The 27,462-nt window shown below is 39.0% G+C and overlaps 1 protein-coding gene across 2 annotated transcripts in view; it reads left to right on the top strand.

Annotated features, from left to right (window-relative positions):
• SIPA1L2 (signal induced proliferation associated 1 like 2) overlaps positions 1-27,462 on the top strand; it is a 255,321-nt gene that overhangs the window by 114,745 nt on the left and 113,114 nt on the right. For both annotated transcript variants that reach the window (XM_069064868.1, XM_069064869.1), the window contains exon 4: positions 25,347-27,208. In XM_069064868.1, the coding sequence (XP_068920969.1) occupies positions 25,723-27,208 (1,486 nt within the window). In that variant the 5' untranslated portion in view covers positions 25,347-25,722. The remainder of the gene's footprint in view (positions 1-25,346; positions 27,209-27,462) is intronic.

Genomic DNA, 27,462 nt, shown 5'->3' on the forward strand with positions numbered 1-27,462 from the left:
AGGGAGATAAGGTTTTAGATTTTTACTTAGATTAGACTCCACTGTCAGGGTACCTAGCCCATTTGAGACTGACTGGCTTTTGTCCTACAGGGAAGGGAAAGTCCTTAACTTTTTACTCAGCAGATTATTCCAGACTCTTAAGAAACCACCCTGTCAGGTTTGACAGCTTTAACAGTGGGATTCATGAGAATCTTGTTCTTTTCTTCAAAGTGATTCAATTAAATGCCCTTTGAACAGAGGACAAGCAGCTATGAGACTTCCTTCTCCCTAAGAGAATGAAACTCATAGTCATGGAGAAAGGCTTAAAAGAACAGGTTAGTTCACCTTCAGTGGATATGGGTCAGACAAAATCCACTAGCTTAATCACCAATGACTAGTCATATTAATGTCTGAGAAGAGCATTTCTATCCAAAACGTTGCAAAATTGTGATTTCATATTTCCCATAGAACTCCACCCTGCCTACAATAGGCAAAACAAATGTGGGGCAAGAGTATAGGTTTCGTTTTCTGTCAAAAGCTAAGATTATACGCTCCTTTCCCCAAGGGAAAAAAAGGCAAGTTTTAACATCTTCCTATCTCCCTCTTTTTTTCTTGTTACTCCTCCCTCCCCTTTACCCACCTCCACTTTGGCTGGCAGACCTCATATAGGTGATTTTGGGGAATAAAGATAAGGCTGTGACATCCTTTTCCTTAGGTTTCTAACAGCTCTAAAAATCTACAGATTTCTGATTTTCCTTAAGTGATTAGAGAATAGGGTATCCCCTCAACAAAATGACATTGTCAAGAATTGGGAGTAAAACACTACTCTCTACATGCTCCCTTGTAGGGTCTTTTTGTACACAGGCTTGATTGGATTGTTTTTATCACTTACTCACTCAGTAAACACTTGAGTAGCTTGTATGTAACAAGGCAGTGGCTACTACTAGACATAGTATAAGGGGTCTTAAAGGATGTGATTCTTGCCATCTAGTAGCTTATGGTCTAACATAATGCTATAGATTGATATAAGATTTACACATAATTGAATAGCATATAAACACATTTGAGCAGAGGACAAAATGAATTTATGTATTGGAGGGTGAATCCCACGATTCCCAGGAGTACAAATTATTATTTCTATGCAAATGATTCCCAAATCAACATATCCAACATTCAGTGTCTCTCCTAGCACATTACCAAGTGTCTGCTTCCTGACGTCTCTGCCTGGCCATTGAGTAGGAACATTAGAGTTAACAGGCACAAAACAGAGCTCATTATCTTTTCCTGAAACCCATCCTTCTTAATTGCCTTATTTCTACCAAGGGCATCACTATGCTTCTAGTCACCCTGGTTAGTAATCTCTAGTCATCCTTGCATCTCATACATCTCTCAGATATAATCACTGCCTAAATCCTGTCAGTTCTAGCTCCACATCTCTTTTATCTGTCCCCTAATCTCCAGTGACACTGCTACTGTCTTACTGAGCCTTACTGTCTTGCCTGTACTATTGGCATAGCTCCTTGATTGGTACTTTCCCTTCATTCTCACCCTTTCTCAGAAAATCTGTCCTTCACAAAGTAGCCCAGTGGATATTTCTGATGCATAGGTCTGGTCTAGTCAGTGTCTCCCCTCTGCCTTTAGGACATAGGCATTTGAAACCCTTCACAATCTGAATTGAGTCTGTCTCTCCAGGCCAATTGTACATTACTCCCCTTCAGACATTTTACAGTCTAATCAAACTGGTCAACTTGCTGTTCCCCACATATAATATTTCATCTCTTGCCTCCATGTCGTCCTATGAGTTGTCCCCATAACTTTAATGTTCTGACTTAAGAGAATCAAATTTCCTTTAAAGCACAACCCAGCTGACCCCTTCTTTCCTTATAGGAAATCTTTCATGATTTCCAGAGTTGTTGGTATTCTCTGCCCCCTAAAAGTACTTAGGGTTTACTCTGTTTATGTTGTCACGTTGTTCTGATTGTTCATGAGCACTTAATATTTACTTTGTATATATTTTCTATATACTTGTCTGTATACTTGTTTCCTGTCCATGGATTGTGAGGTCCTTGAGAACAGAGACCATTTCATTTTGTCTTTATATCCCTCCTACATAGAACATAGATACTCAATAAATGTTTATTGTATTAAGTTACATGTTTAAATAGAGAAAGGCCAGTTGAAATTTTTTAGTTTTTCTTTATAAGGTTACAAATTGGAGATTTTCTTACATGTTAATGAGAAACTGGGGTAAATATTGATGGTAAATTAAACACAATTATTTTGCCTGTCTTGACCTTTCAAATATTTTATTTCATTTTCTTGTCTTTTGTGTTTTTGTAGCATATAGTTCTAAGCATGGAGTTCTACTTTGAACCCAATTAATGTGATCATAAGAGGCCTAGACAACTCAGTACAGCTAGTCAATTAAAAGTGCAGCTCTGTGTGAATAAATCCTTAATCAGTTTCAGAGGATTTTGGCCATTGGATGAAAGGCAGATGATCCCCCACAGGAAACATTGGTTGAGAGGGCCCAAGTCATACTTCTTAGACTATTTTTTAAAAACAGCAAGCCAGTTTCAAGTCGGCTAGTCCAGTAATGATGAGTCGGGTGGTGGAGTTCTAGTTCAGAGTCTCTAGTTGTAGAGTTGGGTCCAAGTTCCTCAGAAGGAATTGCTCTTTGGCAGGAGAGGAAAGAAGTTATGATTTACATACTATACAAAATTATCAAGTCTCACCCATGGGAAAGGTGCATCTAAAGAGAATTTAATAATGACTTTATAAGTTAATCAGTAAACATCTATTAAGTGCCTATGATTTGTCAGGCACAGTGCTAAGTTCTGTGCATGCTAAGAAAGGCAAAAGATAGTCCTTGCCCTTAAAGAACTCAAAATCCTTACGGGAGACAACATACAACTAACTATTTATAGAAAAGCTATATATAGGACAAATCAGTAATATTAACAGAGCGAAGGCACCAAAATTAAGAGGACTGTGAAAGGTGTTCTTAGCTGGGATTCACAGGAAGCCAGGTGTAGATGAGGAGGGAGAACCCGGGGAGCTACCTGTAGTCAAAGAAAAGACTTCAAATAACCAGAAGTTGTTAGTTTCTCCTTACCCATGGACTCTGTATATTTATGAGAGTGTGCCCCAGACATTTTAGAGTGGAGATATTTCTGTGACTGCTTTTCTCACCATGCCATCTTAGGATATGCCTTTGCCAAAAAAAAAAAAAAAATAGCTAATTAGTGCTGGCTGTTGATGGGAAGTACAAAGGTGGAGGCTTGGGAGTAACAGTTGTAGAAACCTAGACCCTCAGGGTCACCCATAGAACCTTAAGCATTAGTAGCAGCTGCCTTCTGGGGGCTCAACTCACCAGGGCAAGTAGAAGGTGTTACATAATATATGTTAATTCCATTTTCATAACATAAGGACTTAGGGGGGATAAGAGGGATTCAGAAATGGTTTTATTGCTGGATTCAAAATTCACTGTTGATGTGGCAGGAGGTCTCTGGTGAAGTGCCCTAGGGTTTTGTGCCTGGCCTTCAGCTACTTCATATTCTAATCAGTGATTTGGATAAAGAACAAATAGTATGCCCATCACATTTGCTGATGACAGAAAACATCAGGGAATAGCTAATACACTGAATGAGTCAGGATCCAAAGGGATCTTGATAGATCAGAGCATTGGGCTGAATCTAATTAGGTGCAGTTCAGCCGGGATAAATGTAATGTCTTCACCTGACCGCAGAAAGTCACACACACACACACACACACACACACACACACATACACACACACTCACACTCACACTCTCTCTGTCTCTCTCAGCAAGTTAGTGTTATATGGCTGTTTTACAGAAAATAGGGGGTTTTCATGGACCAGAAGTGGCAGCCAGAAAAGCCTATTTTAAAATATCATATCACACTTCCTCTAGTTTTGTACGTATTGTTTTCTCGATAACTTTTCCTATAGTGCTTACTCTTACCAATGTAATCCACTGGTTGCAAGACAAACTAGAAACAAACCCATTTGGTATTTTGCAGCTGAATAAATTAAAATTTAAAATGTCATAGTCAGTATAACAATTTAAAAAGAAGAAATGTTGTGGAGGCTTTGCCCTATTTTCTTAAAGACTTAACCAATAATCCAGCCCTTATAACATAGGAAAATCTACTCATATTGGACCTGGATTTTTATGGTATCATTCATTTAGGTCATGCTGAGTATAGTGTAGTTCAGGGGTGGGGAACCTGTAGCCTTGAGGGCACATGTGGCCTTCTAGGTCCTTGAGTCCAGCCTTTTGACTGAGTCCAGGTTTTATAGAATAAATCATTTTATTTAGGGGGTTTGTTGTCTGAAGTTTGGATTCAGTTAAAGGGATGCACGGGATGACCTAGAGGTCACAGGTTGGTTCCCCACCCTTGCTGTAGTTGATAAAGTACTCTGAGCTCATATCCTGCCTCAGACACTTACATGGGCAAGTAACTTAACCTTGTTCCTCAGCTTCCTCACCTGTGAAATGAAGAGATTGGATTCGGTGGCCTCTTAACATCCCTTCCAGCCCTAATCTCTATGCAGAAAGTCAATCATTCTTCCCCTCCACTCTGCCTGACTCTTTGTGATCCCATTTGGGGTTTTCTTGGCAAAGACACTGGAGTGGTTTGCTATTTCCTTCTCCAGCTCATTTTATAGATGAGGAAACTGGGGCAAACAGGGTTAAGTGACTTGTTAAGGGTCGCACAATTAGTAAGTGTCTGAGGCCAGATTTGAGCTCAGGAAGGTGAGTCTTCCTGACCCCAGGTCCTTCACTCTAGCAACTATACAAGTTGGTGGCCCTATGCACAAAAGGGAGGGAATAAAGCAGAATCAATTGAAAAGCATTTATTCAGCATCTCTTCTTCGCTGGGTATTGGGGATGTAAAAGCAAAAATAAAGTCCCTGTTGCTAAGATGCTTACTTTCTATCAGGGGGAAAAAGTGTATCAATATATGCAGATATAAAAGAGATAAAAAAAATAAAAAAAATAAAAATTTTGATGGGGTTGGGGGCTAGAAAGATAGCAAGGAAAATAGAGGAATGGGTAGTAGCTAGGAGAATCAGGAAAGGGCTTGTGCATGTAGTAGACAGGGCTAGAGCTGAGCTTCTGGGGGAAATTGGAAGAAGAGCGAGAGCATTCTAGACTAGTGAGCACAGAGAAAGGATAGCAGATGTTGGGTGAGAGAGACATCTAGTCAGCCAGTTTAACCCAAGTCTGGAGTGTTTGAAGAGGATAGATGTGTAGTTAGTCCAGAAAGGAAGGCTGGGCCGAAAGTGCCAAATAAGAGGTTTGCATTTGATCCTGGAGTCCGCAGGTGAACAGCCAAATGAAAGCTGGGCGGAAAGAAGAAAACATTTCAGTGCAGCTTCAGACAGTTCAGCAGATCCTTGGAATGCTAGGAGACAGGAGCAGCAGACATGCCAGTCGCCGATTAGGAATGGCGAAGACTGTTTGGAGCCAAGACTTTGGGATTTTGTAAATAACACAACCTTTACAAATCAAACAGAGCGAAGGACAGCCTTTGTGTATGCTGGCTTCTTAAGAACAGAGTCTGTCATGGGTAAAACTTTCCAGCCCTGCCACACGTGCTGAAAGGATCCTTTAATTCAATTAGTAAACACAGTGGAGTCTCCAGTAGGAATCTGAGTTTGTTGCTAGCTGTGTGTGTGTAACCTTATGCAGGTGGCCTCATGGGTTTTTTGTTTATATTTTTTTTATTCTGAACTTAAAACCAAATAAAATGGGCACTTCCATGTACACAGTAGATCAAAAAAAGAGGATTGTATTGAAAACTGTAGATTTCTTTTTATAGAGGTTGCTTTTCTTTTTAACTATATAATTTGATGTTTAACTTTCCTTTTTTTGGAGGGCAATTGGGGTTAAAAGTAGCTTGCCCAAGGTCACACGGCTAGGTTTTTTTGTATGTGTGTGCTAAGTGTCTGAAGTCATATTTGAACTCGGGTCCTCCTGACTCCAGGGCTGGTGCTCTATTCACTGTACCACCTAGCCACCCCTGATGTTTAACTTTCAAAGTTCTCCAACTTATCTTTCTTTATGGCCTTTAGTTCTCCATACATTAAAAAGAAATGCTTGATTACCCTTTCTTTATTCATATTCTCTCTGTCTGTCTCTGTCTCTCTGTCTCTCTCTCTCACACACACACACACACGCACACACATATACACATACATACACACCCTTATTATCCCCTTAATTGGGGGAAAAAAACAAAGCCTGTGTAACATACATGCATAATCAAACAAAATAGATTCCTACACAGGCCATGTTTGAAAATTTTTGCTTTATTCTGCATCTTGAATCTATTACCTCTCCATTAGGAGGTAGGTTAGCATGCATCATCATATCAGTACTTTGGAATCATGGTTGGTCATTACACTGATCAAAGTTTTCTAGTCTTTCAAGGTTGTTTTACTTTATAATATTGTTGTATAAATGGTTCTCACTTCACTGTGCATAAATATAGAAAAGTTCCTATAAGTCTTCCCAGATTTCTTTAAAATATGCCTTTCATCATTTCTTATGGCACAGTAAACATTCCATTATGTTCATATACCATAATTTGTTCATATACTAAAATTGACAAATAAACCTCTAATTTTCAGTTCTTTGCTATTTTTTTTAAAGCAATAGGGGTTAAGTAACTTGGTGCTCTTACTTGCTGAGCCACCTGGCCTCCCCTAAGCAATTGGGGTTAAGTAACTTGCTCAAGGTTACACAGCCAGGTGTTTCTGGGTGGGTGCTAAGTGTCTGAGCCCGGATTCAATCCCCAGGTCATCCTGATACTGGGGCTGTGCTACCTGGCTGCCCCTGTTCTTTGCTATTATAAAAATGGTTTTTATAAAAATTTTTGTACAGATGAGTCCTTTTCCTCTTTCTTCAGTCTCTTTGGATTATGAACCTAATAAGGTCAAAGGGCAAGTAGTGATTTTGAGGACAAATTGATTTCCACAATGGCTGGGCCAGTTACAGCTATCCCTGTTTTCCTGAAGCATCTCCAGCAACTGTGGTTTCTCTGTTTTTAAATCAGATCTGCTGATTTGTACTGTGTGAGGTGGAGCTTCCAATATGCTCTAATTTGCATCTTTCTAATTATTAGGGATTTGGATTTTTTTTTCAAAAACTTGGATTTCTTCTTTTGAAAACTTCTTTTTGAGTTTGTCACATTGGGCTAGATGGTCTTTATATGGTGACTCTAAATAGGTGGTTGATTAGAAAAACCTAGAAAACAGGCAGAGAAAGTATTTCGTTATAATTGTCAAAATTTAAACTTTAGTGGAGAATTGTCACAAGTTTTTCACAAGAGAGCATCCAGCTAATTTTGTACATAGACCCTTTATTTTATATATGAAAATTGAAATGCAGAGAGAGGTGGGTGACTTGAATCCAGGTCCTCTGATTCCAAATCCAGCCCTCTTTCCATTGTACCACATATACGCCTTTCTATTTGGTAGCTTTATAGTCTAAAACTGATTATACTAAGGTGGACCACAGTATTAACATTTCAGATGGTGACTCATAAATTAACATATACATATTTAATATTTTGTGATCCTTTTTTCATGGTTCTTCAAATAGATTTATATGTTGATGTGAACTTAGCTGATTTTTAATAGATAAGCGTAATTATTTGGAATGCATGTATAACTAAAATAGATGGAAGTTTTCTTTTCATATCTAGCCTGAGCTCCATGCTTCAAAACCCCAAATAAAAGTATATTTAGAAGTGGTTCTCGCTTCAGGGCACTGGAATTTGAAGTCATTCTCTGTGTTCACTGGAATGAGAATATACTCCCTTGGAAATGAATACCTGATTAACCAAAGTGAAGTAGACTGGAGGTGGAAAAATCTTGAAGGATGCTACCAATTTACTTAAAAGTTTCTCAAAAACTCTGCTCCTAAGGACTGAGTGCCCTTTTCCCAGTGTTGGACAATAAGCCTTGAGGGTAAGATAAGCGGATTGCCTTAAAATAATAGGAATTAGACCTTTTTCATGGAGGGGTGTGTGTGTGTGTGTGTGTGTGTCTGTGTGTGTGTCTGTGTGTGTACACAAACACAAATTTGGTAAATTGGCCTGTCTGGCTTTAATTTTTTTTATTGTCTAGTACCCTGTTTGTTTTCATGTCAGGTTTATTGTGACATGATAAACACTTAAATACTTTTTAAAAAAAAATCATTCATTCATTTATTCGACAAAGGGATTTGACAAGTTTGATAAGACATAATGATGGTGCTTTGGTCCAGTAACATACAGGTTTCCTTTTTTCTTCTTTCCATTAGAAAATTGATCTGTAAATCTTGTGGAAATGAATGTTAAAAACTAATAATAAATAAATGTAATTTTTTAAAAAGAAAATTGATCTGTTTTTTTGATTCATTTTTAAAGGTTAAAATTATTTTATATTGGCAATACTATACTAATTGCTAAGTACTGGTTATCCTTTCATGGATTAAGATTGAATGATATTTCTGGAATTAATGTTTTTTGACACGGTCTGGTTTCTCTGTGCTCATACATTTTCCCTGTAGTGTAGGGATTTAAGTACCTAGGAAAACAAAAATGTCATTTTGTTAGCAGAGCACTTACTTCTGAACTCAAATACCATTTGGACTCATTCCAAACGTTGACATTACAGTGGGTGACCAGGGGAGCCTTGTACACATTCATTATTTCAAGGTGAAGGAAGTTAAAGTTAACAGTTATTTCTTCTGCCTCATAGCTGGCAGCATATTGAGACATGGGACTAGAAAGAAAAGAATGAATGATAGTCTATTCTGTGCCCCATTTCCTTTTTATCGAGAAGTCAGTTCAGTCATAATTCAGCAGTAAGGAGGGCAAGCCCAAGCCTCAGGGAGCCTTTAGCTGCCAGATGGTTTTGACTGGAGAGTAGAACAACAGTCCAAGATAGTGGAATCATTCTGTAGGCAGGCCACCTTAGAAAAGGCCCATATGCCCATTCATGTCTCCAGCATGTACTTGTTTGCTTTACTACTTTGACTTCCATGTTGTTCTTGTAGGAAATTAAAGACTTTGTTTAATAAGAATCTTAAAAATCCCCAGCAGGAATTAGCTTAACATACTATTCCAATAGAAGCAAGTAGTTTAGAAGTAGCCTAGTAAGATTCTAGTAGTCCGAGCAGAATTCCAGACAAGTAATTCTTACTTATCAATTTGTTTTGCCAGAAGCTTTCCTAAGTTCCCCTACTCATTTTCCCCATTTGGTCTCTGTTTGCCAATTTATAAATTGGAATCAACTTAATACTTATCCTTCCTTGATGTAATAGAAATCCCTTCCCATCTCTCCTGATGTTAGTGCCATCTCTTTATTATCTCCAATTTATCCTGTATACATCTTGTTTTTACATAGTTGTTTGCATGTTGTCATTAGACTCTGAGCTCCTTGAGAGCAGGGAACATTCCTGCCCCACCCCCCCCAGCCTTTCTTTGTAGAATCCTGCCTGATGCATAATAGGTCCTTAATAAAGCCTTGTGAATGAATGTATTGACGTTGGTCAGACATCTGAATGATATGTTGGGTGATCTAGGGTAAGTCATTTTCCTATCTGTCTAGCTGAGAGGGTAATGATAATAACTTGGACTTTTGTGAAGTGCTTCATGCTTTTCAAGATACTTATAAATTAATCAATGGGACATAATAGATGTCAGTTCCAGCTTAATTACTTATTAACTGAGTGTGTTATTCACCTCTCTCGGTCTCAGTTTCCTCATATATAAAATGAGAGATTTATCTTCAAGGTCTCTCCCTTGTCTCTGTCTCTGTTTCTCACTCTCATTTGATCCTAATGTGTACAAGGCAATTGATGATAATCCAGTTTTACAAATTCAGATGGGTTGTGACGCAATCAAGGCTATCCATACAGGTAGTCCCAGAACCAAGACTAGAACAAGATCTGATTTCTCTTCGCCCCTGCTTTTGCTAATCTACTGGCTTTACAGGATTTTTTTGCTAAACAAAGTAGTATAATATATGTGAAAACACTTAAATAAGCTAAGTGTGATAGGGAAGGAAAGCTATTCACTTAGAGTGTTTTCTTTTGGTTTGGGGAGAGGAAGGAAGAGACTTACTAGTCTGTAGGGATTGCTCATCTTGCTTTAGAATCCACACCCACTTTTAATTAACTTGCTCCCCGCCCCCTCCCATCCATCACTATTGCCTTTCAGTTCTAAATGTTCAATTTTATTATTTCCCTCCACTCCGGGAGGGTAAGGAAAACTTTAAATGCAGCTGGCAAAAACCTTGTTAACCATGAGCTTTGAAATAATCTGAGGTTTGGATGCATGTTGCTTCTGACCCTTTATGGTTTAAAAAATGCTTTACATACAAGATCCTAGTTGGCCTTTGCAAGGATGACTCTTTCTTCATCAAAGATGGAATTGAAAAAGAAAATGGGGAATGATGGAAAGGGATTTAAGCTGTAGTGTAAATAAAGTAAGGAGGTCTTCTGGTCTAATGATAGGGGATTATAGGACCATCCATTTAGAGATTATCTAGTCTACTGCCTTCATTGTACAGATAAAGAAAAAGATTCAGAGATGTTAACTGAGTTGCCCCAGATTATATTTGTGAAAACCAGGACTTGAACCCAAGTTTTCAAGCGTTGTTTCCATTGTACCTTGAAGGTGTAGTAAAAGGGGATTGTAGAGAGAAGAGAAGATTTGGAATAAACTAAATAAGATAGGCAGTCTGTCTGGAGTGTGACTCTAGTAGAGATTAGATAACAGCAGCATAACTTCCTTGGCTGATCACTAGACATATATGAAGTTGGGTGTGTTTCATTAGAAGTTCTGGGGAGAGGGATGGCTAGGTGGTACAGTGAATAGAGCACTGGCCCTGGAGTCAGGAGGACCTGAGTTCAAATAAGGCCTCAGACACTTAACACAAAAACTAGCTGTGTGACCTTGGGCAAGTCACTTAACCCCAATTGCCTTCCAAAAGCAAAAAAAAAAAAGTTCAGGGGAGTAAATAACTAACTGGTGTTCAGTTTCCCACTGACCCTCAAGCCATCCCCATAACTGCTAATACATAATTTTCAGGAGGGGGTTTAAGAAGAATGAGTATACTATATAATTGGAGACAAATTGGTCAAAAGGAAAGGAATATGCATAGCAAATTGGATCTGAGGTCACTACTTTTAGTCAAGAGATGAGGTTAATGGTATTCTCTCTCTGTGTAAACACACACTAAATATATGTAATGTTTTTATATATATATACACGCAAAGTGTGTTTATTTAGGCTGGCCTACCAGTGATCATATGTGACCTGAATTCCTAAGCTAGGATATTATGATAGGTGCTAAACATCACAAGTGTTCATTAAACACCATAAGATAATTTGTGTAAATATTAGTTTTCATGTAAGAAAGACTTTGTGTATGCATTACATGTAAATTATTATAAACAAATATATATTAGCATGTTTGCATACTATTAACTGTGTCCTGATTGGCCTATCTGATATTGTTATTTAGTTCCAAATTTGGGTGGGCAGGCATTTTTTTTTTTACTCAATATATTGAAAAGGAGCATCTTCATATTTGAATAGTGTTTAGTTTACTTGGTTATGTTGGCTACGCAGGATCATTGGCATATAGCATATTTTTTATTGCATTTAGCTTATTTTTCTGTGTGATGGACTGGGTTTAGGATTATTGAGCCATTCATACACACTGCATATGTTTGGGTTGTTAATTTCCCAACCTTGGAGCTATTGTGGCTTTTCTTCAGAAGGGTGACATGTTGGCTTTTTGGGATGTGTAAATATCAAGATAGGTTTATATACTTCAAATTAATTTAACCAATGTGCCAAATTCTTATTATGAAATGCTCAGATACCTTTTTGCCAGTCAACTGTGAAAAGGCCTTCCAAACAAAAGGGAAAACTGCTTTTTTTGACACTAGGAATCTAGTCAAACAAATTCTGCTCACATTTCTGTTGTTAAAACATAATATTTTTATTTAATTTATGTATTTGTGAGGGTGGAAAAATAGAGATTTTTCTATGATTTTAAGTTAGTTCTATCTGAAGGAAACTGAGTGTGAATCATTTTTGCCTTTGTTGTGTTTCTCTCAGTTATGAATGCCTGTACTTAAATTATTAATTGGAAAAGGATGAGTCCCTACTGTTTTGACTGTAAGTCAGGGCTACACAGCAGTGAAAAATCTACCACCACTAGATTAGCTAATAGCCTCCTAAGGGCAGAAGAGGATGGGGTCTTCTTTTTATCTGGTTTAAAGGACTTTAATGGGGACATACTCAATAACTACAGCTGTTCCCCAGCTTCCCAGAGGGGGGAAAACCTCTGTGATCAGAAATTGCCATTTTACCAAAATGACTCACTGTTTATGCCATAAAACTTGTGTATGTGTCTGATTCTCAAGTAAGTCTTAGGTAACCAGTCTCCAAAAGAACCTGGTTTTCCACTCTTGATGTGGAATATATGTCAAGGTTTCCACCCCTGGCCATTGCACTGACTGTATGAGGCTCTTAGGTAGGGATTATAGGAAAAGGGCCTCTGATTTTACTTGTTCAGTGAATCTGAGAAGCTTTAAAATTTTTCAATGGAAAATCGAAAACTGGACTCTATTTTGGCATCTCCTAAAGTAAAATTTAAGGTATGCATGTGTTTTAATACCAAGTTAAATGATTCCCAGGTTTGGGGGTGGGAAACAAGCTGTTAACAGTATATGTGATTTTCTCTTAGTCATTAAATACACAGAAAAAACAGCATCTGCCCTGTTATAACTACTTTTCCTGATTTTAGTTAGAGAACGGAATATGGACCATTGAGATGGGGAAAATCTAGGCTTCATCTTCCTCCTTCCCTGCTCCCTCTATCTCCCTCCATTTCTCTTTCTGCTCACTTTTTTCCCCTGTCCCCTTTCTCTTTCCTCCCTCCCTCCTTTTTTACTCCTTGTACCTTCCTCTTCCTCCTTCTCTCCCTCTCCGTTTCCCTCTCCTTCCCTTCCTATCTCACTCTCTTCTCCCTGCTTCTCTGTCTCCATCCCTGCCTCATTCTCTCCTCCTTCCTTCTTGAAGAATTCATTGCAACTTTGAAAGGCAAGTTATTTCTTGCCTCAGTTTCCTCATTTTGTAAAGTGGAGATAATTATATCTAGTCAGTCCTCATCTTACAGTCTCTGAAGTATATAAATCCAAAGTTGCGTATGTGCTGTTCTTTAATTAAAAAAAAAAGCAGGCCTGTAGTTAATTAAGCTAAGGAAGGTGCAGTTGGGAGAGAAAAGCAGTACGGGTGATGCACCTACCTTCTGAAAGCTCACTCTGGCACTCCTTAAGAGAAACAAGAAGTGTCTAGTTTCATGCATGTGTCTTCATGATGGTGTCAATATCACAACATAGCTTGGATCCATGAATGGACCTCAGTATATCTTTGTGCTCTGGTATCATTTTCCACTCCAGGAGAATTCTGTAGGCTGAAATTTGATTCTCTTCAAGAGGATTTAATTACCAAAGGACCTTTTCTCATTGGATATACCAGAAGTCAGCCTTATGGTGAAGTAGCAGTATAAAAAACCCAAACACGTTACTGTGTTAAGTGGATCAACTCTTCCAGGTCACCATTTGGTATATTACCCTAAGTGATTTTAGTGCCCTCAAGTTAATTGGTCTCATGTGGATATGGGTTCTACAACAAGAAGATGGTGTCCATCTCCTTCCCCAACTGCACCCCTCCCCCGACATTTATCAGAGGTACTAATTGTTATAAAAACAAATCAGTCAAATGCTAGAAGATGATTTTTGCCCCACAGTTATTCAGAGATTCCAAACTAATTACTAATTAGTAGCACCTCAATTTTTAGTTCTAAATGACCATGACATTACCTGCTTGCCAATGTAGATGCCAAAAATTTCTCTGTCTTTAGAGGGAGACTGTATTCAGAGTTCAGTGTGTGTTCATTATGATTCCTTTATAATCTATAGGTACTTTTCAGTTATAATGGTCTAAGACTATGGAAGGTGAAGTAATGGATTGTGCCATGTGTATTCAACTACAGCTTTGTCTGCAAATTGAGAGATAGATGGCACAGTGCATAGAGTGCAGAACAGAGAGTCAGGAAGATTTGTGTTCAAATCCTGCCTCAGACGCTTTCTAGCTGTGTGACCCTGAGTAACCTCTCCCAGCTTCAGCTTCCTCATCTATAAAATGGGGATAATAATAGCACCTACATCACAATGTGGGGATCAAATGGGAAGACAGTTGAAGCTTTGAAAATTTTAAAGTACTACATAAAAGTAATTATATTATTGTTGTTGATATAGATGCAACTATTTCAGGTCATATTGAGGTCAGCATCACTCAAAACTAGACAAATGCTCAATATTCAAATACTTGTGCATAGGCTTTCTAACTTGAGTGAGGGTTGGGTGATGGGAACATGGTTAATATGCCCTCTTTGTTTTCTGTCCAAGCATATATGTTCGTATTGAAGCTGAAATATGAGTATAAAAATTAAGCCTTCACACCCCAGTTATGATTTTATTGTAAATCTGATGTATAATAATTTTAAGCATTGTTACTTGAATTGGACTCATAATTTGTGAATTGTATGGCCTTCAATCCATTTGCTACAGCTGCAATCCTGATAAGTGGCTCAATTATAGCTACAATATTAGCCTTAAAGACTCACTGATGTCTCATGGAAAACTTTGAAAAACATTTTATTTAAAGATAATTATGCTTAAATATCACATTTCTCTCCATTTCTTTCCATCCATCTTTTCCTTTAATTATTACCAAGATCATTTGCATGAAAACAAAATCCTTGTTTCCTGCTCACTCTAAAATTCTCTGATTCCTCAATGATTCTTGAGCACTTTCTCTGCCATTGCCTGATACCTTACATCTCTTTCCAATTGGACATCGTCCCTCAGAGCCTGGGAGATGTCATGAACTCATATGGAACTTTTATCAGAATGCCTTGCTGGATGGCGGTGCTCTGAGAAGTCAGTGCTTAGCATAGGGCATGACACATAATAAATGCTTGTTGATAGTGAGCTGGTCAATGCCTTTTGATTTTGTGAGAAGGAGCCAAAGACTGGAAAATACAAATAGCATGTTTTTATGCCCTTGTGGATGATAATAAAAGTAAGGAAGGAAGCAAAATTCAGCTTAACTTATAAGGTAGTAGATATATACAGATCCTTCTTATTTTTAAATTTTCCACGAAGCACAACACAATGAATGGCTATTCTAAAATGAATAACAGCCTCCAGTTTCCCACTCTAAATGACATAGTTTGGCAGAGGAGGGCAACCTTGTTGGGGAGGAGGTCAGCATCTCTGTTCAGGAAATTAACTGGCAGAGTACTTGAGGCCCTGATAAGGTCATCTCTCTTGGCACAGAATTTGACTTATCACTACTAATAACCTTGGGAACTCATGTACTTAAGTTGTTCCTAAAGCAACTTCTCTCCCTTGGCAGTTAGAAGTCTCTTTCTCTGGGGAAAAAAAAATGAATAGTACATAGGGCTTTAAGTACCAGAAGAACTGGAAATTATTTACTTTTGTCTTCAATGAAGCGTTGCCACCTTGTCAAGCCTTGGTTGCGTGACGAAATTGGTCACTTACTAAACAGTGTTCAGCTGTGAATTAGTTTCACCCCTGGCTGCCTTAATTCCATATCCTCGCTTTGACAAATGGCTCCTGGATTTTTCCTTATAAGGCGGCGTTCTTAACCTGGGTTCTATTAACTTATGATAACTAAAATTTCAGTTTAATTGATTTACTTTCTGTAAATTCTATATATTTTAATTTATGCATTTAAAAACAATATTCTAAAAAGGGGTCCATTAACCTCACCATACTACCAAAGCAGCCCATGACTAAAATTTAAGGACCCCTGTTTTACAAAAGAGGAAAATGCCTTATTATTGTTAATGAATTCTCAAATTAAAGCCTTCACAAGCGGATTATCTAGGCTGTTAAAATGAGGAAAGGATATAATATAGGTGAGAAAGGGAAGTAGGAGAAGGAAAAATAGAGGGATATATTTCTAATCCCCTCCCCCCTCTTTAAAGGACAAAAAATATGAATGCCCTTTTGGATTACTCAGACACATCTCCCAGTTTTGATGTAAAGTAGGGGTGTCCAGTGGCCTCGTTTTGACAGGGTCATCCAATAGTACAGTCTCCATTTGCCATCCTGTTTTGGAACTGAACCATTCATGGGCGTATAGCCAGCCTCCTGGGGAGCTTGGCAGTGTGCCACCTTAAAGTGAAACGAAGCCCTAGAAAATGAACCAGCTGCTGGGCTTAGCTCCGAAGGATGCCTTTGTAGCTTCAGTGGAAGGAACTTAAGAGTTATTTGCATAACATGCAGCAAGCCCATTAGGCACTGGCAGTCGATATTCTGCCATGTAGCTATTCAGCATTCAGTCCATCTTTTTTTCTTGACCATGTTTGGGAACAGGTCACTATCCTGAGAGAGGAGGGAAAGGAGAGAGAGAGAGACAGAGAGACGGGGGCGGGGAGGAGGAGAGAGAGGGAGAGAATATGTGTGTGTATGTGTGTGTGTGTTGGAGCATGTGCTAAATAAAAGACCGTGACATTCTTTGACTCCTGGAAAATGAATACCAACTATTTCCGCCACTCCCCATTTTTCCTTTTCCCCCTTGGAGGTAGAGTAAGGTGGAGAAAGAAGGGTCTATCTTAGAGTGGAAAAACTTGAATTTTATATTTAGTAGAGAGGCGATTATGTAACAGTCTGATATTACAAGGATTGATACATACTGCATGGCTGATCATGTCCAGTAAAACTAATCTAAATGTACCTAACTTTTTAGGAACATCAATTTTGATTAAAGTTATTTTAATTGAATTTTAAGTGCACCAAAGGAATTTACTATTGAAAAACTTTGTATTAATGGATCATTGCCTATTTTATCTGCTTTGTTGAAAGATAAATATTAATGTCCTTTATTGGATTTTCAGAAAATGAGATCATATCCATGGCAGAAAATGCTTGTTAGGACATAGACCACTCATGAGGTAGCTGTTGTTCGTGTTGCCCAACTCTACTGTACTTGGAACTTAAAGAAATCGCTCTAATCTTGAAGAGATTGGCTAAAAATTTAAGCATCTAGAGACACTTGTAGCATGTCTGTAACCAGTCTATGTGTTACATTCCTAAAGAGAGAACTTTCTTTGTGTAGGAACATCTACATGACATTATTGCAGAAAATTGAGGGAGGGAAGAGACAGGGTTAATAATAAGACCAATACAATGTGTTGACCTGACTTTGAACTGGCACTGTTTCCTATGTTGTTTGAGCTATGAATGAATGACAAGCACATCCTGTATCCATTGTGAAGGGATAAAAATAAAGTTCTTTAACATTTTTATTGATACCTTTTGTTTCTCATCACCTTGATTTCTGAATATACCCTTTCCTGGTCCCTATAACCAGAGAAAAAAAATGATTTCATAAAAATAAACAACCCATCAGCTAAATCTTGACAATATCTGCAACGTTTCAAACCAGTAGTCCCCCACCTCTGCAAAGAAGGGAGGCAGAAGCATCTCATCTCTTCTTCAGGACCAAACTTTTGTTCAATTTTGAAAGCACAGTTCTTATTTGGTATATATGTACTCCTGCCTTTTCAGACTTTTTATGTATGGATTTAGTAATTTCCAGTGTGGAATTTAACCAGTGTTTTTCATGGGATTAACTAAGCTCATTGGTTGTAGTACTTTGGTATTTAGGTCACTGTGTTTACTAGTTTTTCCTTTTGCTGCATCTTAAGATAGGTTCTCTCCTTGGCTCTTGCCTTTTGTCCACATTTCTCCCTGGGCCATTTTATTCATTCTCTGGGCTGATGGCTCCCCAATATGTATTCCATGTCTGTTTTCTCTTCAGAACTCCAGAATCGTATCACTACCCACCTTCAGAATATCACTTGGATGTCCTAACAGCGCCGACCCAAACAGTCTGTTTTCCCTCTAAGCCTTTTCTTTTTTGACGTCACTGTCTTTCTGTGATATCACCATTTAATTAGTCTCTCATATTTGTAAGCTTGGGTCAATTTTATTTTTTTCCTCATCTCTCTTCTTCACCCCTAATATCGAATCAGTTACCAGGTCCTTTTGAGGCCATTTCACAATGTCTGTTCCAATCATACAACTACCCTCATAATCTAGGCTCTCATCACCACTGTCCTGGATTGTTGTTGCAAGCTAGAGGACACAGTGGATAGAAAACTGGACCTGAAGTCAGGAAGACCCATCTTTTTAAGTTCAAATCTGGCCTCAGACTCTTACTAGTTGTGTGACCCAGGGCAAGTCACTTAACCATGTGTGCCTCAGTTTCCTCCTCTGTACAATGAGCTGGAGAAGGAAATGGCAAAATCACTCAAGTATCTTTGCCAAGAAAACTCCAAGTGGGGTCTTGAAGAGTCAGACAGAAGTGAAGCAACTAAACAACAATGGACCACTATAGTCTGACAGGCCTTGGTATCTTCACTCCCCATCCCTATATTCCATCCCTCCTTCCAGCTGTTTCCAGAATCATCTTTCTTATGCACAGGTCTGGGGATTTCTATCCTGTACTTAAAAAACAAAAAGCAAAATACTTCATCACAGTTTTCCTAGGTTCCCCTAAATTCTCTCTGCTAGTATTCCTTGTGATAGATGTAGGGACTGGATGTGTGATTCTGTTGATACGGAGAACTTTCATGTGAGAAATCTCTACAGATGTTAACATTTAATTTCTCTGCACCGTGTCATCTCAGAGAGCTGCCTAGAATGTTGAGATGTCACGTGACTTGTCGATGGTCAGATGGCAGTGTCAGTGGCAGAACCGGAACTCAGGTCTTCCTAGCTGCAAGGGCAGATACTGCCTTTCTTCCTTGTGGCACAATAAGATTTCATTATATTCACGTACTATAGTTTGTTCAGCTGTTTACTCAGAATGTTGAACATAAAATTTATTTCTACCTTTATACTATTACAAATGATGTTACTATAATTTTTTTTTGATACGCTGGGGACCAATCTTTCTGTCACCGACCTCCCTTGGGGGATGTAAACCCAGTAGTGGGACTACTAAATCACAAGTATGAGATGATTTAGTGACTTTGCTAGACAATTCCAAATTGTTTTTGATAGTGATTAAGCCATAGTTTCACTAGCAGTAAATTACTGTGCGTGTATTCTCACAGCATCTCCAACATTGATGTTTCCATCTTCTGCCATTTTTTTTGCCATTTTCATGTGTTTAAAGTGATGCCTTAAAGCACCTAGTGGATAAACTTGGTAGAAAGACTTGACACTTACTTATGTCACTTAAGCTCTTTCAGTCTCAATTTCCATGGGTACAATAAAATCCGCTACCTCACAGGACTGATGTGAGGATCAAATCAGATCACATATATACTTACACAACACATGTATATATTATATACACATATATGTTATAAGCAGATGTGCCATGCATGTTGTCACATATATGTAGCATATCGCAAATTTTAAAATTCTGCATGAATTTTAGCTGTGTTTAGCTTTGTGTTAGCTGTTACAGAGATGTTGTAGAAATGTACATTTGTCATCTTTTTCAAATACTATTTTTTCCACGTGGTTGTTGATAGTATGATTTTCTTCTTTAGAAAACTTCCTGATTCATCATTTAAAGCTTGACTATTATGCTATTTACTTTGGGTATTAACCTTTTCCTCTGATTTCACAAAACACTTGGTTTTGAAACTTTCTAATACACTTATTGTAGAGTTGTGTCTTATAATTATCTGAGGTCAGGGACTACATCTTAAACTTGGAATCTCTTCTAGTTTCTAACATAGCACTTTTTTTTGCTTTTTTTGGGGGGGCAATTGGGGGTTAAGTGACTTGCCCAAGGTCACACGGCTAGTGTGTCAAGTATCTAAGGCAGAATTTGAACTCAAGTCCTCCTGACTCCAGGGCGAGTGCTCTGTTCACTGAGCCACCTAGCTGTCCCAACACAGCACTCTTTACATAGAACATACTTATGTATGTTTGTTGAATCAAGTCTTTGTATAGGTCATTTGATTTTACTGTATTCTGTCAACAGTCTGAATCTGACCCTGGCTATTCATCTTGCCAGTAGATGTTTTTTGACACAAGGGAGATTAAGTGGATGGATAAGCCACAGGTATTCCCCACTTTTATTTTATTTTGCTTTTTGGAGGGAGGGAAGGTAGGGCAATTGGGGTTAAGTGACTTGCCCAAGGCCACATGGCTAGTTTTTTGTGTTAAGTGTCTGAGGCCGGATTTGAACTCAGGACCTCCTGACTCCAGGGCTGGTGGTCTATTCACTGTGCCACGTAATCACTTCAGTATTCCCCACTTTTAGAGAAACATGTCCTTATGTGGATATATTGGTCTTACCTCTATGATAAGTAGCTAACTTCTTGATTTTCAGGTGTTTCTTCTAAAGTGGAAGAATGATGTATACCTTCAATGAAAGTTCTTGGGGTGGCTAGGTGGCGCAGTGAATAGAGCACCGGCCCTGGAGTCAGGAGGACCTGAGTTCAAATCCAGCCTCATACACTTAACACAAAAACTAGCTGTGTGACCTTGGGCAAATCACTTAACCCCAATTGCCCTCCCAAAAAAAAGGCAAAAAAAAAAGTTCTTAGAACACACCTCTTCTAAGGGGCTCATTTACATGCATGAACTCTCATTCGTCATCTTCAACATCAACCTCTGGTTATCTTCTACTCTCATTAAATTTGTGGCTTCATTAATCCTGATTCCCCTTCTTTCTCCCCTCCTTTCCCCTTCCTATCACTCACTCCCTGTATCATTTATGCATCATACTACCATAGATCCAGTGATCCAGTGAGGTGATACCTTATAGCACATAGTGAATAAACTTCAGAATTGGAAGTTAGAAAGACTCGACACTTATTAGTTATGTTGCTTTAAGCTCTTTTGGTCTGTTTCCTCATTTGTTAAATTGGTACAGTAAAGTTAACAGTCTTGCTTACTGGTTTCAACCTGTAGATTCACTGAAACTTGATTAAAATAATGTTTAAGTAGCATTGTGTTCTGAGATCATTGTTTTTTTCTCTTCTACTTAGTTTTCCTTTTTAAAAATACTAATATATGGGGTGGCCAGGTAGCACAGCAAGTAAGAGCACCGGCTCCAGTGTCAGGATGACCTGGAGATCAAATCCCGGGCTCAGACACTAAGCACCCCCCAGAAACACCTGGCCGTGTAACCTTGAGCAAGTTACTTAACCCCAATTGCTTAGGGGCAACCAGGTGGCTCAGCAAGTAAGAGCACCGGCTCCAGTGTTGGGATGACCTGCATCAAATGTGGACTCAGATACTCAGCACCACACCCAGAAATAACTGGCCATGTAACCTTGAGCAAGTTACTTAACCCCGATTGCTTTAAAAAAATACTAATATATGAATGTTTGATTCTGTATGTTGAACCCAACTTGCTTTATATATACTGTTACCTCTATATGCCTTAATTCCTGCCCTTCTTTAAGATTTTTCTGTCTTATCCATACACCATATCTGTATTTCCCCCTCTTTTTTAATGGAAGCTTTACTGATGCTTTTTATTTTCATATCAGTTCCTAAAACATTCCCACAAAACCAGCACATCCAACCGAAGCTGATAGTGTCCCCAACATTCACCATCTATAGCCTTCCATCTCTGTGGTGAGAAGAGGGAGCCAGAGTAGTTCTTTGGGTTGATGATATGTATTTGCTTTTACATCTTTCATGAAATGCAAAATTGACCCCTTGAAGCATTATTGAAATACAGCTCTTGTCACCACAAGGGAAAACTGGCTTAGTGTACAGGCCTGGCAGCAGTACAATGGAGTGCAGATTGACTCATCACTAACTTGGCTCTAGGGTGATGAATTTTTCAGCCGCAAGTCTTGAAGATTTGTTACTGAGTTAGAGAGTTCTGAGAATCAGTACAGGGAATACCCCCAATGACAAATTTAAAGCCTTTAAGTTTGCAGTAAAATTAGCTACAAACTCAAAATGATAAGGGATTTTTGTTTTTAGAAAGAACCTTGTAGTGATTTATTCCTTTCCTCTAAAACCTGAGAGTTATAGGCTCCCACACATTTTTCGGTCATCAGACATTAAGATATGGGACTATTATAGTCATACATAACTATGCCAGGATCTAGAAGCCAGAGATTTCAAAGTGTGAATGGGTACAAAAAAGATTATAGTAACATTTAGAAGAAGGTAATTTAGGGAATACCTTTTTTACTTCTGAATTTCTGTCCTTTGGCTATTTCTCTTTTGGTAAGTTCTGCAAGGGGGTTAGTTAGAGGTAGGTGGGGAGTAAATGGAGAAAGGTGGGGCCAGACACGTTTATTGGAATATATTTTGTTTCCTTTTCTCAGAAGCCATGTGGAAGAGAAATACATTGATAGGTTTTTTCATTTTCTTTAAATTTCTTTTATCTAGCAAAACACAGTTCTTTGTACATAGTGAATACCTGGCACATAGTAGGTTTATTTATTGATCAATAAGTACTTCATTCATTCATTAGAGTTGACAGCAGGTTATTAGAAGTTAGCTATATTTCTTCTGGCTGCATAGCTTAGTCACATTAAGTTGAATGTGTCTGATTTTTCTACAAATGATGCTGAGATCCCTATAAAGGAATATATATCTATATTGCCATCAGTATTTACTCTTTACCCACTTAGTGCCGCATCAAAGATGAGACGTAATTGTGTAACTTAAAAGTTGGGTTAAGTATCATGGAAGCAGCCAAAGTGGTCTGTGGAGCACCTGTACCATAGAGTACATTTAACACAATCAATCAGCAGGTATTTATTGATCACAGAAAGCCACTGGAAAGTTATTGTTTCCTATATGTTGCTCAGTCTTCGCTTCCTCTATTTCTCTGGAATGATTTAGTGAGAGGCGATTTTGGTGGGGAGGAAAGCACTTTTGACTCAAAATCATCCCCGATGCTTTTAAATATCAGCAGTTCCTTTATTACAATGGAGTGGAACCAGATGGAGAGCGAGCAGTTTTCCTCCTCCACTCTTCCTCGCCCCACAGTAAACCATGAGAGTGTTCATCTAGATTGACTCCGTGTCACATCCGAAAAGATCATTATGGCTTCCCTGATTGCTGAAGGAAGAAAAGCTTCTGTGGGACCCAACAGCATGTAGACCTTGTCCAGACTCAGTGCTACATTTTCACAATAGGGAGAGGAGGGGAGAGAAGGCAAGAAACTCCCCACAAAGCATCTCCTCCCTTCCCCCATCCCCACCCCCAGTACAAGGCACCATACATTTGTCCTAAAGCCTCTAAGAGCCAATTAGAGGCAATTCTTAGACTGTTAAGGCAGTTAAGATCTTGAAATTTTCCAACAAAGTTTTCATTTCCTTGTGATGGAGAGTTGAGGAAAAACGGTTATGCCACTACCACTACCATCACCATCAACATCACCAGAGAAACCGCATGTTTTTTTCTCTTGTTCACAAGCTAACAAATAAAATAGACTATTAGCAACTGGGAAAATGTGTTCTGCTTGGTCTTTTTGTTTTAACCGCTGCTAAAATTAGCAGAATTATTAGAAGACTAATGTATTTGGGGTGAAGTTAGAAACATCTTGATGTTAAGTTTCTGTCTCCCTTTAGTGACCAGAGATATGCTGTCTATGAATGTTGTACACCTGCATATATGGTTAACTACCTGCTTTAATTATAGAGTGTTGAATTTCAAAGGTTTACTTACCTCATTTGATCCTTAAAATAACTCTGTGAGGTTGGCAGGGCAGAAGTTATATCTGTTTCATAAGTGAGGAAGGTGAGGTTCACGTAAGTTAGGTTTGATGTAAGGAAAAACCTCCCCAGAAGTTAAAAGTCCCCCCCCAAAAAAAAGTGGAATGGTTGCCTTGGGAAGAAGTAGATACTCCTTACTTCAGGTTTTCAAGGAAAGGTTTGATGCCCACTTGAATATGATGGAAGGGATTCTTCTTAGATTGTTTTGGATTACAAGGAGCCGCTTTCCACTCTGAAATACTGATGTGAATCATAGAGTCTTAGATTTAAAGGCTATTTAATTCAAATTCCCCACTGAATGTACAATTCCTCTCTCTGTACCAGGCTTGAGATGAACATAACATGACAGTGTCTCTAATTTCATTTCAAATATGAATCTGCGCTTTTTCTCAGTTTCTCTTCAAACTGTGATTTCACCTGTTAATTCCACTGGGGCTTTGCTTTTTGATGGTGAGGGGAGTAGTCTCGATGGTATAATGGGCCCCTAGGTAGCACAGTGGATAAAGTGCCAGGGCCAGAGTGAGGAAGACTCTCATCTTCCTGAGCTCAAACCTGGTCTCAGATACTTACTAACTGTGTGACCCTGGGCAAGTCACTTAACCCTGTTTGCCTCAGTTTCTTCCTCTGTAAAATGGACTGGAGAAGAAAATGGCAAATTGCTCTCGTTTCTCTGCCAAGAAAACCCCAAATGGGGCCACAGAGAGTCAGACGCAACTGAAATAAATGAACAACAAAAGAATGTAAGGGAAAGTACACAGATCTGAATTTGGGAATAAGACTTCATTTGAATTCTACCACCGACCCTTCCTGGTTGTTTAGCCACACACAAGTCACTTAATCTCTCCTCTTCTGCTTTTTCATCTGTAAAATGGGAATAGAATACCTGTAGCATCATAAAAGGGTGATGAAAAGGTCCAGATAGCGCTTTGCAGACTTTAAATTGTTTTCTAAATGGCTGAGATGATGATCTCTTTCTTCTTTTTAGAACTGGGAGTGAATGGGATTCAGTAGAGTATAGATCTCTGGAACCCCCTGTACAAATGAAGTAGATTTTAAAAACCAGAGATCCACTGCATCAGTCTTTTAGTTCAGACACAGGAACTGAGGACTGCCCCAGAAAATAAGGAAATTTGCTACTTTGGAGTCATTTCTCTAATATTCTGACCTTCCTGTAGGAGGCACAAAAGGAATCACAACATGAGCTCACAAAATATTGTGGTGGCAGTACAGGGAGACTAGGTTAGGCCACCTCCAACTCTGCACTTCTGTTGAAAACTGTACCCACTTTGGGAGGAGAAAAGCTGAGGCCTAGGCCTAAAAGGATTTATGTCAGGTCTATGGCAGAAACGTCTGGGGAGGTTTGCAAGACTAGCATTTTGTATTTTGATTCTATGAGGCGATCATTCATCACATTGTTTTTGTTTCTGTCTGATCAAAAACATTTTTTTGCAATGCCATAGGATTTGCTCAACCTGAAACATGTACATTGCTAATGGTAATTTTTCTCCTTTTCATTTTAGATAAAAGAAGCTCTTGCTCAGATGTCATGCCAAACACTGGTGAACAGGAAAGAAATTTAAATCATCACAAGTGGCGTTGATGAGATCCCTTCTTGCCTTTGAAGAATTGATATTCTGATAACTCTTCTCTCTTAGCTTAAAAAAAAAATATGTATATATATATGTATATGTATACACACAGAGAGATAGATTGAAAAACAGACAATAAAGGAAAAACTAAACTACCAACTGACAAAACACAGCTATATAAGAACTCATTTCTGCATCTAATGTGGTAGCAACTTCTCCCTGGTTGTTTATGCTGTAAATAAAACATGTAATGACAACGACACCAGGCTTCCTGGTAAGGCTTGTCACTGCTTGCCTGTGAGTGGACATGAGCGATCCACGACAGTCCCAGGAAGACACGCACCAGTTCACCAGGGCCTCTTCAAAGTTTAAGGATTCTCCACGCACCATGCAGTCGGATGATTATTTTGCTCGAAAATTTAAGGCCTTGAATGGCAATATGGGACCTCCGACATCTTTGAATGTTTCAAATGTCAGTGAAAGTGGGGGTCCAGCCAATGGCACACCAGCTATGCCCAAAATGGGTGTTCGAGCAAGGGTATCTGAATGGCCCCCTAAGAAGGACTGCTCTAAGGAGATAAGTTGCAAGGCATTATGGGAGAGCCGATCACAAGCCTCTTATGAAACTGCGGTGGCGGCGGCAGTCATGCAGAACGGACAAAATGACCAGGGTGATGGGCAGCAAGAGGAACAGCTTGATATGGAATTTGCTGAGACCAAGTACACCATAGGGGATATCTTTATTCATTCTCCACAGCGAGGAGGACTTCACCCCATAAGGCAGAGAAGCAATAGTGATGTCACCATCAGTGACATTGATGCTGAAGACGTCTTAGACCAGAACGCCGTTAACCCGAATACTGGGGCAGCCCTACATAGGGAATATGGAAGCACTTCTTCTATCGATAGGCAAGGCTTATCGGGGGAAAATTTTTTTGCAATGCTCAGAGGGTACAGAGTAGACAATTACGAACACAAAGCTCTCGCCCCATTTGGGTTTCCTGAGTTCTTCCACTGTGATCCTACAATCTCTCCCAGTCTTCATGCCGCAGCACAGATTTCTAGAGGAGAATTTGTCCGTATCTCAGGGTTGGAATACATGGACAATGCCCTGCTGATGGGAAGAGACAGGGAAAAGAATTTCAAGCGGAGATTAAAATCAGAATCAGTGGAAACATCCCTTTTCAGGAAGCTACGAACTGTCAAAAGTGAGCATGAAACTTTCAAATTCACATCCGATCTGGAGGAGAGTCGACTTGAGAGGAGCATTCGCCCATGGAATTGTCAAAAGTGTTTTGCACATTATGATGTCCAGAGCATTTTGTTTAATATCAATGAAGCCATGGCTACAAGGGCTAATGTGGGGAAAAGAAAAAACATAACCACTGGCGCTTCAGCGGCATCACAGACTCAGATGACAACAGGCCAGGCAGGAAACTGTGAATCTCCTTTGGGAAGCAAGGAGGATCTCAACTCTAAGGAGAACCTTGATGCTGATGAGGGAGATGGGAAAAGCAATGACCTTGTGCTGAGTTGTCCCTATTTCAGGAATGAGACAGGTGGGGAGGGAGACAGAAGGATTGCACTTTCTAGGGCGAACTCAGCTTCTTCCTCTACAGGTGAAAGCTGCTCCTTTGAGTCCTCCCTCAGCTCCCACTGCACAAATGCAGGTGTTTCGGTTTTGGAGGTGCCGAGAGAAAACCAGCCAATTCACAGGGAGAAGGTGAAACGTTACATCATAGAACACATTGACCTTGGAGCCTACTATTACCGTAAATTTTTCTTTGGGAAAGGTAAGACTGGATTCCCTTATGTGGTTGACTTGTTTCTCTGAATTATCATACTTTAAGGTGAAAATAAAGCCCTTTTGTTTTATTTAGGTGTCTGATTTTTGTTATATTTGTTAGTAGCATCATGGTGCTAGAGTGATGACTGTTCAAAGTTGTCCATTAATTTGGCTCTTCCAGATCTCTCCAAAATCATCTTTGGGATAATCCCTACATGGAAATTCTGTCTGCCTTTTTGTCCATTCTGTAACTGGCTACAT

Source organism: Petaurus breviceps, unplaced genomic scaffold (assembly GCF_028583685.1).
Source record: "Petaurus breviceps papuanus isolate PSGF00001 unplaced genomic scaffold, PetGlider_PUasm1.0 90650, whole genome shotgun sequence".
Lineage (NCBI taxonomy): Eukaryota > Metazoa > Chordata > Mammalia > Diprotodontia > Petauridae > Petaurus > Petaurus breviceps.